Here is a 17,011-nt window from a genome sequence, read left to right on the forward strand (position 1 = left end):
GGCTGTGCCCCCTCCCAGTTTCTTGTGCACTTTGTGCATGGGAAGCTGAAAAAGCCCTTGACTAGCATAAGCAGTACTTAGCAACAACTAAAACATCAGTGTGTTATCAACCTTATTCTCATACTAAATCCAAAACACAGCACTATATCAGCTACTAGGAAGAAAATGAACTCTACCCCAACCAGGACAGTATCCACCTCTTATTCTATACCATCTATGTCATGCACAGGTCCTACCCTTTCTAATGCATTCTAATTAATCACCACCGCTTTCCCTGTCTTGATATATACACACAGATATCATTCCCTTTATCTATGGGCCATCCCTCTAAAATGTCCATTTTGTTAATTTAGTCCATGACTTCGGGTTCCATCTGTCATCACAGTCTTTCAAAGCAGGAGAGATGGTGTGTGGTGTTGGATTTTTGCATGCTGAAGCCAGCTCTGATTCCAACACTACTGCACTTTGCTCAGTTTCATCAAAGTTCATTCTTCATTAAGCTGGGTGATTCTTACTGTAATACCATTGATGTGACATATACCAACCGTAAGAGATAATATACAGTATTATATAGCAATTAACATCATACAGTTCAGTTCATTGGCTATTTTCACCCAAAATCAAATCCCCTTGAGGTGCACATTGGACTTCCCCATCCTTTTGCATCACCCACCAGGTCCTTAAGCAAAAGCCATCCCACGAATGGGTTTGCCTTTGCCCGAGGGGGAAGTAACCCAGACTGTCTTCCCCAGCATATTTTCTTTGTGCACTACAGGGACTTTATCTCCTTCTACAGTATGTAGAAGTTGATTAGGCAGGGCCAGCTCGATTGGCAGATCCCCTAGTGTTGACTAACCAGGTGGCCTTCGCTAAATGTGTATCCCAATATTTGAATGTCCCACCACCCATTGCTCTCAGAGTGGTCTTTAACAGTCAGTCCATTGTATTGTTCTATTTTCCCAGAGGCTGGTGCATGATAGGGGATGTGATATACCCACTCAATGCCATGCTTTTTGGCCCAGGTGTCTATGAGGTTGTTTCGGAAATGAGTCCCATTGTCTGACTCTATTCTTTCTGGGGTGCCATGTCGCCACAGGACTTGCTTTTCAAGGCCCAGGATGGTGTTCCGGGCGGTGGCATGGGGCACGGGATATGTTTCCAACCATCCGGTGGTTGCTTCCACCATGGTGAGCACATAGCGCTTGCCTCGGCGGGTTTGTGGGAGTGTGATATAATCAATCTGCCAGGCCTCCCCATATTTATATTTCAGCCATCGCCCTCCATACCAGAGAGACTTGAACCGCTTGGCTTGCTTGATTGCATCACATATTTCACACTCATGAATAACCTGTGCAATACTGTCCATACTTAAGTCCACCCCTTGATCACAAGCCCATCTATATATTGCATCTCTTCCTTGATGGCCTGAGGTGTCATGGGCCCACTGGGCTATAAATAATTCACCCTTATGTTGCCAGTCCAGATCCACCTGAGGCACTTCAATCTTAGTGGCCTGATCCACCTGCTGTTTGTTTTGATGGTCCTTCAGTGGCCCGACTCTTGGGTATGTGAGCATCTATGTGACGAACTTTTACAACCAGGTTCTCTACCCAGGCAGCGATATCTTGCCACAGTGCTGCAGCCCAGATGGGTTTGCCTCTGTGCTGCCAGTTGCTCTGCTTCCATTGCTGCAGCCACCCCCACAGAGCATTTGCCACGATCCATGAGTCAGTAAAGAGATAAAGGACTGGCCACTGTTCTCATTCAGCAATATCTAAAGCCAGCTGGATGGCTTTCACCTCTGCAAACTGACTTGACTCCCCTTCTCCTTCAGCAGTTTCTGTGACTTGCCATATAGAACTCCATACAGCAGCTTTCCACCTCCGATGCTTTCCCACAAGATGACAGGACCCATCAGTGAACAGGGCATATTGCTTTTCATTTTCTGGCAGTTTATTATACAGTGGGGCCTCCTCAGCACGTGTCACCTCCTCCTCTGGCAATATTCCAAAATTTTTGCCTTCTGGCCAGTCCATGATCACTTCCAAGATTCCTGGGTGACTGGGGTTTCCTGTTGGAGCCTGTTGTGTGATTAGTGCAACCCACTTCACGTAGCATCAGTTGCATGATGAGTAGAGGGCACCCTCCCTTTGAACATCCAGCCCAGCACCGGCAGTCGGGGTGCCAGCAGGAGCTGTGCTTGGTACCAACCACTTCTGAAGCAGCTCGAACCTCTTCATATGCTGCCAATACCTCTTTCTCAGTTGGAGTATAGTGGGCTTCGGATCCTCTGTATCCCTGACTCCAAAACCCTAGGGGTCGACCTCAAGTCTCCCCTGGTGCTTTCTGCCAGAGGCTCCAGGTAGGGCCATTCTCCCTGGCTGCAGTGTAGAGCACATTTTTACATCCTACCCTGCCCGGACTGGCCCAATGGCTACTGCATGAACTACCTACCGTTTAATTTGTTCAAAGGCTTGTTGTTGTTCAGGGCCCCATTTGAAATCGTTCTTCTTCTGGGTCACTTGATAGAGAAGGCTTACAATCAGACTGTAATTTGGAATAAGCATTCTCCAAAAACCCACAACGCCTAAGAAAGCTTGTGTTTCCTTTTTGCTAGTTGGTGGGGACATAGCTGTTATTTTGTTGATCACATCCATTGGGATCTGACAACGTCCATCTTGCCATTTTATTTTTAGGAATACTGGATCTGCTTTGCAGGTCCCTTGACTTTACTTTGTTTTATGGCAAAACCAGCCTTCAGAAGGATTTGGACTATTTTCTTTCCCTTCTCAAAAATTTCTTCTGCTGTATTGCCCCACACAATGATGTCATCAATGTACTGCAGATGTTCTGGAGCTTCACCCTGTTCCAGTGCTGTCTGGATCAGTCCATGGCAAATGGTGGGGCTGTGCTTCCACCCCTGGGGCAGCTGATTCCAAGCATACTGAACACCCCTCCAAGTGAAAGCAAACTGGGGTCTGCACTCTGCTGCCAAAGGGATGGAGAAAAACGCATTAGCGATATCAATTGTGGCATACCAGTTGGCTGCCTTTGACTCCAGTTCATATTGAAGTTCTAGCATGTCTGGCACGGCAGCACTCAGTGGCGGCGTGACTTCATTCAGGCCATGATAGTCCACTGTTAGTCTCCACTCCCCATTAGACTTTCACACTGGCCATACGGAACTGTTAAAGGGTGAGCGAGTCTTGCTGATCACTCCTTGGCTTTCCAGTTGACAAATTGGCTTATGGATGGGAATCAGGGAGTCTCGGTTGGTGTGATATTGCCGTCGGTGCACCATTGTGGTAGCGATCGGCACCTGTTGTTCTTTGACCCTCAGCAACCCCACATATTTGCATATTCCAAATTACAGTCTGATTGTAAGCCCTCTCTATCAAGTGACCCAGAAGAAGAATGATTTCAAATGGGGCCCTGAACAACAACAAGGGTCCTCTGAGAGACCAGGCAAGGTGGACAACTGTTTAATTTCCTCCGTCTCCAAGTCAGCTATGCCAAAAGCCTACTGGTACCCTTTTGGGTCCTTGAAATACCCTCTCCTGAGGTAGTCTATGCCAAGGATGCACGGAGCGTCTGGGCCAGTCACAATGGGGTGCTTTTGCCACTCATTCCCGGTTAGGCTCACTTCAGCTTCCAGTACAGTTAGGTGTTGGGATCCCCCTGTCACTCCAGAAATACAAATGGGTTCTGCCCCTCTATAGTTTGATGGCATTAGCGTGCACTGTGCACCAGTGTCCACTAGAGCCTTATACTCCTGTGGGTCTGATGTGCCAGGCCATCGAATCCACACAGTCCAGTAAAGCCGTTTGTCCCTTTCCTCCACCTGGCTGGAGGCAGGGCCTCTCTAGTCCTGGTCATAGTATTTGTTGTTCACTTCTTGTAAATGTGAATCAAGAGTCCCTTGATTAAGATCTGAAGTAAAATTAGCCATTTTACTCTGTCTGGGGAACTGCTCACTGGAAACTGGAGCTGCAATTTTCCTGGAAGAACTGCCTTTTGTGATAGTTTTTCCTTACAACTCACACACCCGTGAGACTGGGGAACATATCCTGGTGGTCAGATGAGGAGATGTTGCATCTCAGCCATGCAGGAGGAGACAGCTTCTCCCACCTCACTTGACGACTCCTCTGCTTCCAGCCCCAAGGACAGCAGTGAGCCAGAGCTGGGTTTCTTCCCTGCAGAGCAGTGAACTCTCCCTGAAGATGAGTGTCCTGGTTTCGGCTGGGATAGAGTTAATTTTCTTCCTAGTAGCTGGTATAGTGCTGTGTTTTGGATTTAGTATGAGAATAAGGTTGATAACACACTGATGTTTTAGTTGTTGCTAAGTACTGCTTATGCTAGTCAAGGGCTTTTTCAGCTTCCCATGCACAAAGTGCACAAGAAACTGGGAGGGGGCACAGCCAGAATAGTTGACCCAAACTGGCCAAAGGGCTATTCCATGCCATATGATGTCATGCTCAGTATATAAACTGGGGGGAGTTGGCTGGGGGGCAGCGATCGCAACTCAGGGACGAGCTGGGCATCGGTTGGTGGATGGTGAGCAATTGCATCATTGTTTTTCCTGGGTTCTCTCCCCCCCCCCCCCCCCCCCCCCCCGTTGTTTTCAATTGTCTCTTGACTCCTGGCTCTGAGACTTCATCCCAGTACCTGGGCAATGTGCCACCCCCTGTGCAAGACAGGAACAGACAGGCCTTTTTACACCAGCCCCATGCATTAGCGTTGGTGCTGAGGAAGACCTTTTGTGTTGCTCGCAGCAGCTGAGGCATCAGCCTGTCTGTGCTGAGAGAGGAAGTATTAGAGAGACAATTTACATTACAATTTCATTACAATTTTTTATTATCATTAATATTTTATTTTATTTCAATTATTAAACTGTTCTTATCTCAACCCACAAGTTTTCTTACTTTTGCTCTTCAGATTCTCTCCCCTGTCCCACTGAGGGGGGAGGGTGAGCGGGCAGCTGTGTGGTGCTTGGTTGCCAACTGGGGCTAAACCAGGACAGGAGGAAAAGAAAGAAGCTGAAAGGAAGCGGCTGGATTTGAGCTCAGATCAGGACTCTGGAATTAATTTTCCTAATACTCACGGGGATGTTTTAGGTGGCCTTCCACAATGTCTGGATGAGTGTCAGTCTTGCATCTGTGTGGAACTTAGGGTGGGCATATGGCCCCCTCCTGAAACAGCTTTGCTTGTGAAGATGCACGCCTTGTGCTTTCAGCTGGGTAGTGGTGCTGGTTCCTGTGCTCTTTTCTGTGTTGGATGAGAGGAAGACTCCTGGCTCTGAGACTTCATCCCAGTACCTGGGCAATGTGCCACCCCCTGTGCAAGACAGGAACAGACAGGCCTTTTTACACCAGCCCCATGCGTTAGTGTTGGTGCTGAGGAAGACCTTTTGTGTTGCTCGCAGCAGCTGAGGCATCAGCCTGTCTGTGCTGAGAGAGGAAGTATTAGAGACAGCAGGTCTCTGTCCTTGCTGCCCCTCCATCCTTTGGTGCATGTCCTTTCCAACACTTCAAATTCAGAAAGAAGAAAGATTTTGCAGCCATTGTTATTGTCAAGCCCAAGAAGATGCTTAATCTTTTTAGAGGTGCTGATGTTGCCAGGTGTAGCTCTGGACAGCAGAGAAGTGACCAGCTTCAAGGCAGAAGAGCATAAAGATGGTTGGACTCCAGTCTGTGGGCTTGCTCCTGTCCCTGGCATTTCCTCTCCAGGTACTTCCTGATCTTTCCCCTCTGACCTCTCCAGGCTCTGGGCTTGATCATTGATTTACTTGTTTGGTAAAAATCAGGAGCAAGCTCCTTCAGCATGTAGAAAAGCTTTTTGGGGTAGGGGGGTTCCTGGCTCCCCATTCCCAGGGAAGAGGGACTGTAGGCCTTCTGCCTGAGCAAGGGAGAGGTTTGGAGGGGAGCAGCTCTGCAGCTCGTCCTGCTCCAGGGCTGTGCAGAACAGCAAAATCAGTGGGAAACAGTGAGACCAGATGTGACCCTGTTGGTCTGTGGGGCTTGAACACCAACTCCTTCATCCTCAGGAGAGATGTCCTACGTGGAAGAGTGGGTACAGCAGGTGGCTGTCCTTTCCCTTGTACCCTGGCAGCTGGGCTATGTTCAGCCTGCAGCCTTGGCCCTCCCTCACCCAGGGTGGCAGAGCAGTGGTGGCCACTGCCTGGGCATGCTGTGAGGCTGGGAAGGGATGGCCTTGGGGACAGAGGATGGTGTAGGTGGAGGCTGATGCATTGCAGATGAGCAGGGGCAGCAGGACTGGTTCCTCCTTCCGTGTGTGATTTTCCTGCATGGTGGGTGGGTCTCCTCCCAGGCTTGGTGCCTGTGTCGTGGCATTTCCTGCTGTGTCCCTGGAGCGATGCTATCTCGTGGTGGCAGTTTGGATCTGGGCTCCGATTGACGTGTTTGTGCCTTGAATAATCACAGCTTTCAAACAGCAGTTCCTGTGTTGACATTTGGAAAGGAGCAGCAGTAGCTTATTAAATTGAAAGTAGGGGAGGAAAAAAAAAGAAAGATGTGATGCTAGGTAGTGCTGTGCTCCAGGTTGCCTCTTTGCATTTTTAAGCTGTCTTCCTTTCTATTCTTCCCTCTTGTCGTCTCGGTTCTGCTGGTTTTGATTCAGTCCCTTCGGATCCACTGGCAGGACTTTGCATGCAGTGAACTGTCTTTATACCTTAAAAAGCTCGGGGAGCTTGGGGAAGAGACGTGTTTGTTGAGACGCAAAAGATGGAGTGGTCAGTCGCTGCTCTGAGGCTGTGGTGGCTTGTAGTCCAGCCTGTCTCTCATCATGTTCAATGTAAAACCCACAGCCTTGCTGGGCAAACTAGACTTCACTCACTGAATTGTGGCTGGATTTTACCTTAGGCCCTTTATTTGCTTTAAATGCTGGAGGTATTTTGCTCCTCAACCCTGGCGTAGCAGGGTCATGGTAATTCATACTCAAAGATGCCGTGTTTTTCAGAAACCAGAGACAAATGATCTTGCCTTGGGAAGATGCTGCCTGCAAGAGGGAGAGAGTTTCTGAAGACAATCATGTGAGACAGCCTTTTGGGCTGCAATGGCTAATAATTGACCGCTTTTGCAGGAATTGAGCAAGACGGTTTTATTGTTTATTTCTAATGGGTACTGAGAAGTGATTTATGGCTGGGGGGTGGGAGGCAGGGCAGACTCCAGATGTAAAGATGAGATTGGCAGCAAAAAGCATGCGGCATCCAAGCTCCTTGGAAAAGAGAAGAGTGGTGATATTATGGAGACATTTCCTATTGTGTTTTGTTATTTTCCCTTTTGTTGCAATGAAATATGGTCAGTGCTACCTCGGGAGCGCCAGCTCTGCATGATGCTGACTGTCCTCTGCTGCCGCTGCTTTCTCAGTGTCAATAAGGTTTTGTCTGTGGGTGCTCCAGCCCTGCAGTGCTGCATCAGATGCTGCTGCTGGCGATTGGCTGTGCAGAGCTTGAGGAGACTGGAGATCTGGTTTCTGTCCTTGGTTTGGCTGTTGATTTGCTCTTGGCCGTGCCATAAAGAGTTTTCTGGAGGAGGAGATGGCAGTAAATCCTTTTGCAATTTGCAACATTTGTGGTGTCTCAGTTTTCCCATTCATTCACAAAGCAAGATTTATTATCATTACCAAGTACAGAACATGTGAATACCTCTAGGAGAGAGGTTTGATACAGGTGTGTAGCATTAATGCTAGCAGCAAGAACGGTGTGTGGTTCTTATTGTAGGATTTTTATTCCTTTAAAAAAAAAAACAAAACACAAACTCTCCCTCCCCAACCCAAAACATTTTCTTTTGATGTGGAATGTCTTATTGGACTTAGGGTGATGAAGAATAAGTGAATTTTTTTGTTTCTTGATAAATGACCCTTTTAAATGGGATAACCCTATTAGGGTTAAATAGCAGGAAGTTTTTAAGTATTAGGATTTTGGTCTGCTGATTATTCTGAGTAATAATATTTATACAGCAGTAGTGCCTGGAGGCCCTCACTCTGGCCAAGTCTCCATTGTGCTTAACTGTATTTGACCAATTCCTGCCGGGAAGAGGTTGGGGGCTGTGGATATGTACAGGCTGGATAGGGTGGGAGCAGGGCTGTTGCCTGGGGCAGGCAGAGGCAAGGGGTATGAGGTGCTTGTGGCAGGGATGTGCCCTGACCCCCTCCAGGCAGTGAGTTCTGCAGCACCCGTACCTTGCGGCATGTGGGTGGGTGCGGGATGGGCAGAGGAGGTCTGGGTATCCCCACTGGTGGGCTGGAGGGATAGGATGTGGCTCTGATGGGGTGGCATGTCCTTCTGCTCCCCAGGGGAGGCCTGGCGGCTGGAGGACGATTGCACGGACCCCCCCAGGGACCCCCAGCTTGGCACGGCAGTGGAGGATGCCCCCTTCAGCTACTTCCGCACCCGCTCCTTCTACATGAGGAAGAGCCTGTCGGTTGACAACCACCTGGGGTCCCTTGGCTATGCCGTCCACCCGGCGGAGACGAAGGCTGAGCGCGTCAAGACCAAACTGCGGCGGCAATTCGTGAGTATCGGGGCATCTGGCTCCCCTGCGTTCACAGGCACACAGCTTCCCAAAACCACCAATGTGTCGGAGAGCTATTTTTATGCGCAGCATTACCAAAACAACAGAAAAAGAGGCCACTCCAGCCTGGTGGAGCAGATGGTGGCAGCAGCTTGAGTTTGCCCACATCATGGCAGAGCCCCTGTCTGCCTCGCCTGGCAGGGTTTCTGGCTCCCCGCTTTCTGCCGGGCTGTGGCTGGCTTGGAGGTGGCTGTTGCTCAGTTGGATGATGCATGGGGCAAGCGCCTTGTCTCTGGGTGCTGCCGTCCAAAGTATGAAACAAGGTTGAAAGTAGGAAATGAGTTTTCCTGTCCTCTGCCTCACCTGCACAAGCAACTGGGTCTTTCTGAGGGTTTGCAGACGGGCACAGTGAGGGGCTGGGGTGAGCAACGAGCCAGTGCTGAGACCCTGGGGCAGCTCAGCCCTTTCTGGCCCTTCAGAGCATCCTGGTGGTGGGACTGCAGGGACACGTCAGGGCTGTGCTGTAGCTGTGGGAGACTGATCAATGTTTAATGGGCTTTGCCTCTTCTCTTTCCCAGAGACACCTGATATAGGTGTTCATATGGCCTTCCTCCTGCCTTGTTACTAGCCTTGGGGTTGTAATGAGGGCTCAGGTGTCCCTGTGCTGAAAAGCACTCAGAGATGGCTGGAAACGGGTGAGAGCATTGACACAATGGGGGTGGAGGGGGGAGTGGGTGCCCATGCAACCCAAAATGCCACCAAGAGCTGCCAGCTAAGACAGTGGTGCTCACCCTGCCTTGTAGGCTTTAGACAGATGCATCTTTTGAGACCCCCTGCTCCCCTGTCGCTAACTTTCCTCTAGCCCAGAGGAGGGGCTGATCCCCCCTGCCAGGTCACACAGACTGATGCTGCTTCTGGTGTCCTCTGGCCTGCGTCACTGCTGTACAGTGTGATTTTGGGGGCTCGCCCTCTCTGCTTGTGCTTGGACGGACTGTTAAACATAGCCGCTCCTTTTCTTTTCTCCCTGAGAGGACAGTTCTGACCTCGGCAGCATGTCGACGCTTTTCCGTGTGCAGCAGTAGTGGATGCCCGTGAGGGTGAGTCTGTGGGATCTGGTCACAAACCTGGCACTGCCAGCAGCACCCATGAACCGTCTCTATGGGAGCTGCTGCCTCGGTCTCAGGAAGCAGGTGAAAGCCTCAGGGCTGGAGATGAGCAGAAGTGGGATGGGGGTTTGATGAGTGGCTGAAAGATGTTGGAGGTGTTTAAGATGAGGCGATCCTGCTGTGGGGTAAGGCATGGATATCCGCTTTATCTGTCTTTCAGCCTGGATCTGCAGCCCCTAGCTGCGCCCAGAAGAGCAGGAAGGAGAGGAGGTTGCTGAGATGTTGGGTCTTTCAGTATCTCTGTGAGACCTGTCACCCCCAGCCTCCCTTCTGCAGTGGAGATGGGCACAAAAGGCCTGGAAAGACTTGGGCTCTTAGCCCAGCCAGCATCCTGGTGCCTGTGGAGACGTGGGATCTGTCTGTCCCCATGGGGCAACCTGCTGCCCTCCGCCCGTGGGGCCAGCCAGCTGCCTGCTCAGTGCCATGCTGGTAGCTCTGGTTTGCAGAGCTGTCTGCAGCTGGTTTGCTTTGGCCTTTCACTTCATGGGGTTTTGGGGACCTTTAGCTTGCCTTGGTGTACCCATGGAACTGATTTATGTCCATCAAGGAACAGCAGGATTTTTGTAGGGTGATTCCACCCCCCCCCCCCACCCCCACCCCCCTTGCCTATGTCATTTCTAGTTTGTTTTAACAGCTAAAAGATGTTGCTGTAGGCTCAGCCACGGGCTGTGACCCTGTGAGACCTACTGAGAAAAGCAGACTCATCCTACCTGGAAAGGGCATCAGCACGGGCCTTCAGTGGAGGCTCGGGGCAGCAAGTGTGCAGGAAGCTGAGCCCGCAGCTTGTTAGCTGAGGCTTGAGCCGGTATGAGACCAGTATTCCCCACACAGCTAGAGCACCTGGTTTTTGAGTTCAAAGTAAAGGTCCTGCCAACCTGGGGAAGTTAGGTCAAAGAGCAGGTAGCTAGTGCTGGGGTCCATGCCCTCCCAAGGTTTGGTAATTTCTTTCCATCTCCATGCTGGAGGTTTCCCCTGGGTTTGTGTTGTGCCCTGGCCTGCTGTGCGATGCCTGCTCTGCCCAGCCCTGGCTCTCTGAGTGTGGGTGGTGGAGGAATTGGTGCCAGGTGAGAGCCACTCTCCCCGTGCATGGCAGAGCATTTACAGGAGACAATATGATTTGCGTTTTCTTCACTGGCTCATCTGGGACCTTTTAGGAAAGTCCATATTTAGAGCTTGATTCATTTTTCCAGGCTGTTGCACTTACCCAGCTCGTAATGTTAGATTTCTGGCTTTGCTCTTTCCGTGCTGACAGCCTAAGCTGCCTTGGCCTTGCGATGCAGCTGCTCGGCTTTCTATTTTGGGAATTGCTGAGAGGAGAAGCTCCTGATGCAGGGCTTTTGGGGGGGGAAGCCAGGACCCTAACCTGGCAGGGTGGATGGAGATGGGGCAGAGCTATTGCCCGCATGCATCCTGTGTTGTGCCGCTGTCTTGCATCCATTTGATTAGGCTCTATGCCTAACAAAGGCTTTGTGTTGGTCATGGTCATCTAAGCTTCTCCAAGGGATAATTTATTGTAGCTCATCTGAAAACATTTGAGGCTTGCCTCCCTGCACCCCTGGGGTATGGCATGCTGAAGTGCTGCTGGTGTTGCTGAGGCATCTTTCTGCTTCCCTGCCGGTGTGGAGGGAGCACCTGTAAATCCTGCTCCGGCCACCCTTCCCGTGTCTGCTGGAGATGAGCATGCCTGCCTTCTTCCAAGAGTGCGGTGAAGGGCAAATTTTCCCTGGCCACATAGCTGGTGGCACGTGTCTGTGGTCCCGCTGCTGGCATGTGATGGATCTGCACGTACAGATTGCTTGAATTTGCATAATTTGAATTTTAAATGAATTCCAATTCTTGTGATTGTCAGAACGAGTTTTCTAGCTAATGAGCCTTTCCTTTTACCTCCTCTAAGGCTTGTAATGATGGTGACGTTTCCACCTTAGAGAAAGAGGAGCATTCGATAGCTTCTGACATCTGTCTCTCACACGGATCTTCTGTCTTGCTCCAGTGGGTCCAGCATGTCCATACTGGTGGAGCTGGTGGCCATGGCCAAGGCTGGGGCTGTGCTCTGAGACCTTGTGTGTGGTGTTTTGAGTCAGTCAGTGATGGGCAAGGGACTGTTTTGGGTTTCATGCCCAGCTAGATCTGCACTGCCTCCGAGACACACAGTGAGGAGCAGAGATGGGACCTTCTGCAGTGTCCCTTGCCTGGGGGGAGGAGGAGAACAATGACGGCTGCGTTACAGGCTGGGTGAAACTTCTTGTCTTTATAGGAGCCCTGTTCATTACAGGCACCTATTAAACTCAGTATTAGCCTTATGGAGCATTAAAGGAGGTCACCCAGGACTCAGTCACTGTCTGTGATGATTGCTAGGACAGTCAGTGCAGATTACAGCAGGGCTCTGAGTGAATTTGTACTCTTTCCCCTTGGGATTTTGAAGTACTCTGTATCTAGGCCAGTTGTTCTGGTGTTGCCCACTGGCATGATGTTATAAGGCAGCCTGTTAAACAGCACAGATCCCACTGCTCCCCAGAGAGGAAGAGCCAGCAGTGCCTGGGGTCCTGGCGTGCTGGCCGATGGGTCATAAGCTTGATTTGCAGTGGGTGTCTATCCTGACCCCTCTGCTCCTCTGAAATGAAATGCTGCTCTTTGTGCATCACAGAAGAGTTAGCCAGTTTTCCCAGGTGAGATGGAGGAGAGTGGCAGTTGGCATTGCACTGCCACAGCAGCTGCTGCAGCTCTGCCATCCCTGCTGCTGCCACAACTGGCTTGATGCTTCTGCTTGCTTTAATTCATGCATGTTTCAAGTAGGTGAGACTCAAAGTTGTGTTGCTTACCTGGCTGTGTTCTCATGCACTGATTTATTTTATTTTTTAATTATTATTATTTTTTGTATGGTATTTCTTGCAGGCAGTCATTCTGTTATGAAATGTCTGTGTCCTCCAGGAAAGACCTAGAGCCCTGTTTGTCTTGGGAGCTCTACAGATGAGTTGAGCAGAGGTAATCCTTGCCTTACAAAACCCGTAATGAAGGAGAAAAGGCTAACTGGAATGGTAGAGCCTGGGAAAAGGAGGCAGTGAGGAGACCAACTTGCTTTGTGGCAGAAACCTGATCAAATCTTGTGCTCACTGAAGTTATTAATCATGCCTGGACTGTAGGAGGAGGCAGGCACTGGCTGACATGTACCCATCCAGGTTTTCCTATTCCTATGGATTCTGGACATCAGTCCAGAAACTCCTCCTGTTCCTGATGGACACTGCAGTGATACTGGGGAGGTGGAGCGCATGGGTCTGTGCAGAAGCTGCCTCACCCCAGAGCAGTACCAGTCTGTGGGATGTAAATAACCCAGTCTGGGTTGTTGGTGCCAGGTGCGCTGGGCAGAGCCTGGAGCAGAATGGTTTCTGCTTAGTGGGACCCATCCCTGTGTTATCCTGACAGTTTGGTCTTGTTCCTAAGTGTCCAGGGACTTACCAAGCCTGTTGGGTGCAGTTCATCGTCTCCTGTATGCAGCCAGTGCCGGAGGCTCTGGTGTGATGCTTACGGTGACAGCAAAGTCAGGCTCAGCCCTGCTGTAATCCCACTGATGCCGGTGAAATCACACTGGTGGTAACACTCTCCTGCTTGCTTTATTTTATTTGGTTATTTTCTGACATTGCTACAAAACTGCTCTCTCTCATACCTGATTTCAGAAAATGTTAGGAAACAGCCAGTTAATGCTTGTTTGTGCCCTGTAGTTCAGTGTAACAAAAAAAAAAAGAAAAAAATAATAAAAATAGAGGCTGGAGCCATACAAGAGGCAGGTCAACTGTGTTTCATGAAGAGGTGGAGTAGAGTGACGAGTGTCGTCGTGCTGCCCTCAGTTTTGCAAAGCACAATTGCAGCGACTGTCTTAAGGAGGTAAAGGCAAAGGTAGATGAAGGATGCACACTGTATCATCTAATTGTGCCCAACCCCACCTTGGCAAATTGCTCACTTGCTGACTATTGTTCACTGAGGAGTAGTTAAAAAAACATATGAACCTGAAAATAATGTGACACTTGAGCCGGATAGCAGCTTATTCACTGGAGAGCAGGCAGCAGAGCAGTCCCTGGGAGCAGGCACCGAGTTGGAGAGGCCACCTGTGAATCATTCAGCTTTGCGAATTAGTGCGGGAGGGAACTGACACAGTAATGCTTGAAACCAAAACGTACCTGGCTCATTTCTTTGGTGAGTGTTGTTTTCTTTGCAACAGCAGCTTGTAGTGTCCCAGCAAATGCTTTGTGATGCCTGTAGTAAAAGTGGTGATGGTTTTGGAAGAGGAGAGTGTTCTGTGGGTCTGCTCTTAGCGTCCCCACACAAGGGGAAATATCTCCTGTGGGGAGGAATTAGAGGGGCAGCTTTGTGGGGACCACTCAAAGCTAGGCTGGTAGAGAGGGTGTTCCTGGTGGCATATGGGGACAGTGCGATACATCTAACTTTTTCAAAGCCAAACTGGGAACAAGTATCTGTGATAAACAGTGTAAACTGAGCAAGATGGGGTGGATGTGCCTACGGCTGCTCTTTGGGATCCAGGATGTGCAGCCAGTGCCACACTCATGATACAGATTGAAGTGGCCCAGAGGTGCTGTGTGAGGTCAGTGCTGCCAGAAATGATCTTACGTGCCATTCACCATAGGGAAATGCTGCTGCTTTGCTTGGTGGGTGTGAAGGGGCTCATCAGGTGCAAGGGCATCTTCTGGGATGAGTCTTGCTCAACTATGTTTGGTTTTTGGCCAGCCATGCTGGCTCCCCTCCCTGCTGGAGCTGCCAGAGCCAGGTGTCTCTGGCACCCGTCTCCGATCGCTGGGTTGGTGGGTCTCTGAGCTGCAAGGCACAGGCAGGGCAGTGGGATCCCCAAGCAGCAGTGGTTACTTTTCTCAGAACCTGGATTAGACTGGAGGGTTATACTTCTCATGCTCACCTCCGACATGGGCTGTTTCGCACTTGGCTGCATCTCTGCTGTTAGGAGGGGGGAAAATCCCCCAGTGCAGTCTAGGAATTTATTCTGTGCCTTGGGCATGTGATACAAAATTTTGGTTACTCTGTCCCTTATGAATGCAAATGCCTTGGAGAGCTTGGCTGAGACAGGCGCAAGATGGGCAAATAATTATCTCTTTTTTTTCTGCATCCACTGCTTCTGCAGCGCCTGCTGGCTCTCCATGCAGTGAAACCTACTGTCTGGGCTCTGCCAGCCCTTCCTGGCCAGCCTGCCTACAAGCACACAGACTGCTTGGGAGCAGGATCATCCCTCTTTGTGCAGAAATGTTTTTTTGCATGCTTTCCTGATGGACAGAGGTTTATTCTGTTCATCCCCTCCCACCCCCAGCCTTCCCCAGGGCTTTCTGTGCATGTTGGGCAGCTTCATCCAAATCTGGGCAAGGGTTGGACATCTCAGAGGTGTTGTTACAGCACACCGGGAGGATGGACACAGCAGAGAGGAAACAGTCTAGGAGGTTCCTGGAGTGTGTGGAGGATAACTTCCTGACACAGCTGGTAAGTGAGCCTGCGAGGGGTGGTGCCTTGCTTGACCTGCTGTTTACAAACAGAGAAGGACTTGTGGGAGATGTCGTGGTCAGAGGCCGTCTTGGGCTTAGCGACCATGACATGATAGAGTTTTCAATTCTTGGCGAAGTAAGGAGGAGTGCCAGCAAAACCACTACCATGGACTTCCAGAGGGCAGACTTTGGCCTGTTCAGGACACTGGTTGGGAGGCAGTCCTGATGGGCAAAGGGGTCCAGGAAGGCTGGGCATTCTTCAAGAAGGAAGTCTTAAAGGCACAGGAGCAGGCTGTCCCCATGTGCCGTAAGACAAACCAGTGGGGAAGACTACCAGCCTGGCTGAACAGGGAGCTATTGCTGGGACGCAGGGAAAAAAGGAGAGTTTACCACCTTTGGAAGGAGGGGCAGGCAACTCAAGAAGAGTACACGGATCTCATTAGGTCATGCAGAGAAGAAATTAGAACGGCAAAAGCCCAGCTAGAGCTCAATCTGGCCACTGTTGTAAGAGATAATAGAAAATGTTTCTACAAATACATTAACAACAAAAAGAGAGCCAAGGAGAATCTCCATCCTTTATAGGCTGCAGGGGGGAACATTGCCACCAAGGATGAGGAAAAGGCTGAGGTGCTTAATGCCTTCTTTGCCTCTGCCTGTAATAGCCAGACCAGTTATCCCCAGGGTATTCAGCCCCCTGAGCCAGAAGACAGGGACGGGGAGCAGAATGAAGCCCCCATAATCCAGGGGGAAGCAGTTAATGACCTGCTACGTCACCTGGACACTCACAAGTCTATGGGGCTGGATGGGATCCACCCAAGAGTACTGAGGGAGCTGGTGGAGGAGCTTACCAAGCCACTTTCCATCCTCTATCAGCAGTCCTGCTTAACAGGGGAGGTCCCAGATGACTGGAGGCTTGCTAATGTGGCACCCATCTACAAGAAGGGGCAGAAGGAGGATCTGGGGAACTACAGGCCTGCCAGCCTGACCTTGGTGCCAGGGAAGATTATGGAGCGGTTCATCTTGAGTGCGCTCAACAAGCATGTGCAGGTCAAGCAGGGGATCAGGCCCAGCCAGCATGGGTTCATGAAAGGCAGGTCCTGCTTGACCAACCTGATCTCCTTCTATGACCTGGTGACCCACCTGGTAGATGATGGAAAGGCTGTGGATGTCATTTACCTGGACTTTAGTAAAGCCTTTGACACCGTCTCCCACAGCATTCTCCTAGGGAAGCTGATGGCTCATGGTTTAGGCAGGTGTACTCTTCACTGAGTAAAAAACTGGTTGGGTGGCCGAGCCCAGAGAGTTGTGGTGAATGGAGTTAAGTCCAGTTGGTGACTGGTCACAAGCAGTGTTCCCCAGGGCTGTTTTGGGGCCAGTCTTGTTTAATATCTTTATCACCGATCTGGATGAGGGGATTGAATGCGCCTTCAGTAAGTTTGCAGATGACACCAAGCTGGGTGGGAGTGTTGATCTGCTGGAGGGTAGGATGGCCCTGCAGAGTGATCTGGGACAGGCTGGATCGATGGGCCAAGGCCAACTGTATGAGGTTCAACAAGGCTAAGTGCCAGGTCCTGCACTTCGGTCACAACAACCCCATGCCATGCTACATGGCTTGAGGAAGAGTGGCTGGAAAGCTGCCTGGCTGAAAAGGACCTGGGGGTGTTGGTAGACAGCCAGCTGAACATGAGCCAGCAGTGTGACCAGGTGGCCAAGAAGGCCAACAGCATAGAATCATAGAATCATAGAATGCTTTGGGTTGGAAGGGACCTTGAGAGATCATCGAGCCCAACCCCCCTGCAGTAAGCAGGGATTGAACCTG

General features: G+C 50.4%; 1 protein-coding gene across 1 annotated transcript in view; it reads left to right on the forward strand.

Annotated features, from left to right (window-relative positions):
- LOC104028017 (ankyrin repeat and fibronectin type-III domain-containing protein 1) overlaps positions 1-17,011 on the forward strand; it is a 221,210-nt gene that overhangs the window by 26,576 nt on the left and 177,623 nt on the right. Inside the window, exon 3 of the mRNA XM_075718985.1 lies at positions 8,314-8,531. Within this exon, the coding sequence (XP_075575100.1) occupies positions 8,314-8,531 (218 nt within the window). The remainder of the gene's footprint in view (positions 1-8,313; positions 8,532-17,011) is intronic.

This window comes from Pelecanus crispus, chromosome 11 (genome assembly GCF_030463565.1).
Source record: "Pelecanus crispus isolate bPelCri1 chromosome 11, bPelCri1.pri, whole genome shotgun sequence".
NCBI lineage: Eukaryota > Metazoa > Chordata > Aves > Pelecaniformes > Pelecanidae > Pelecanus > Pelecanus crispus.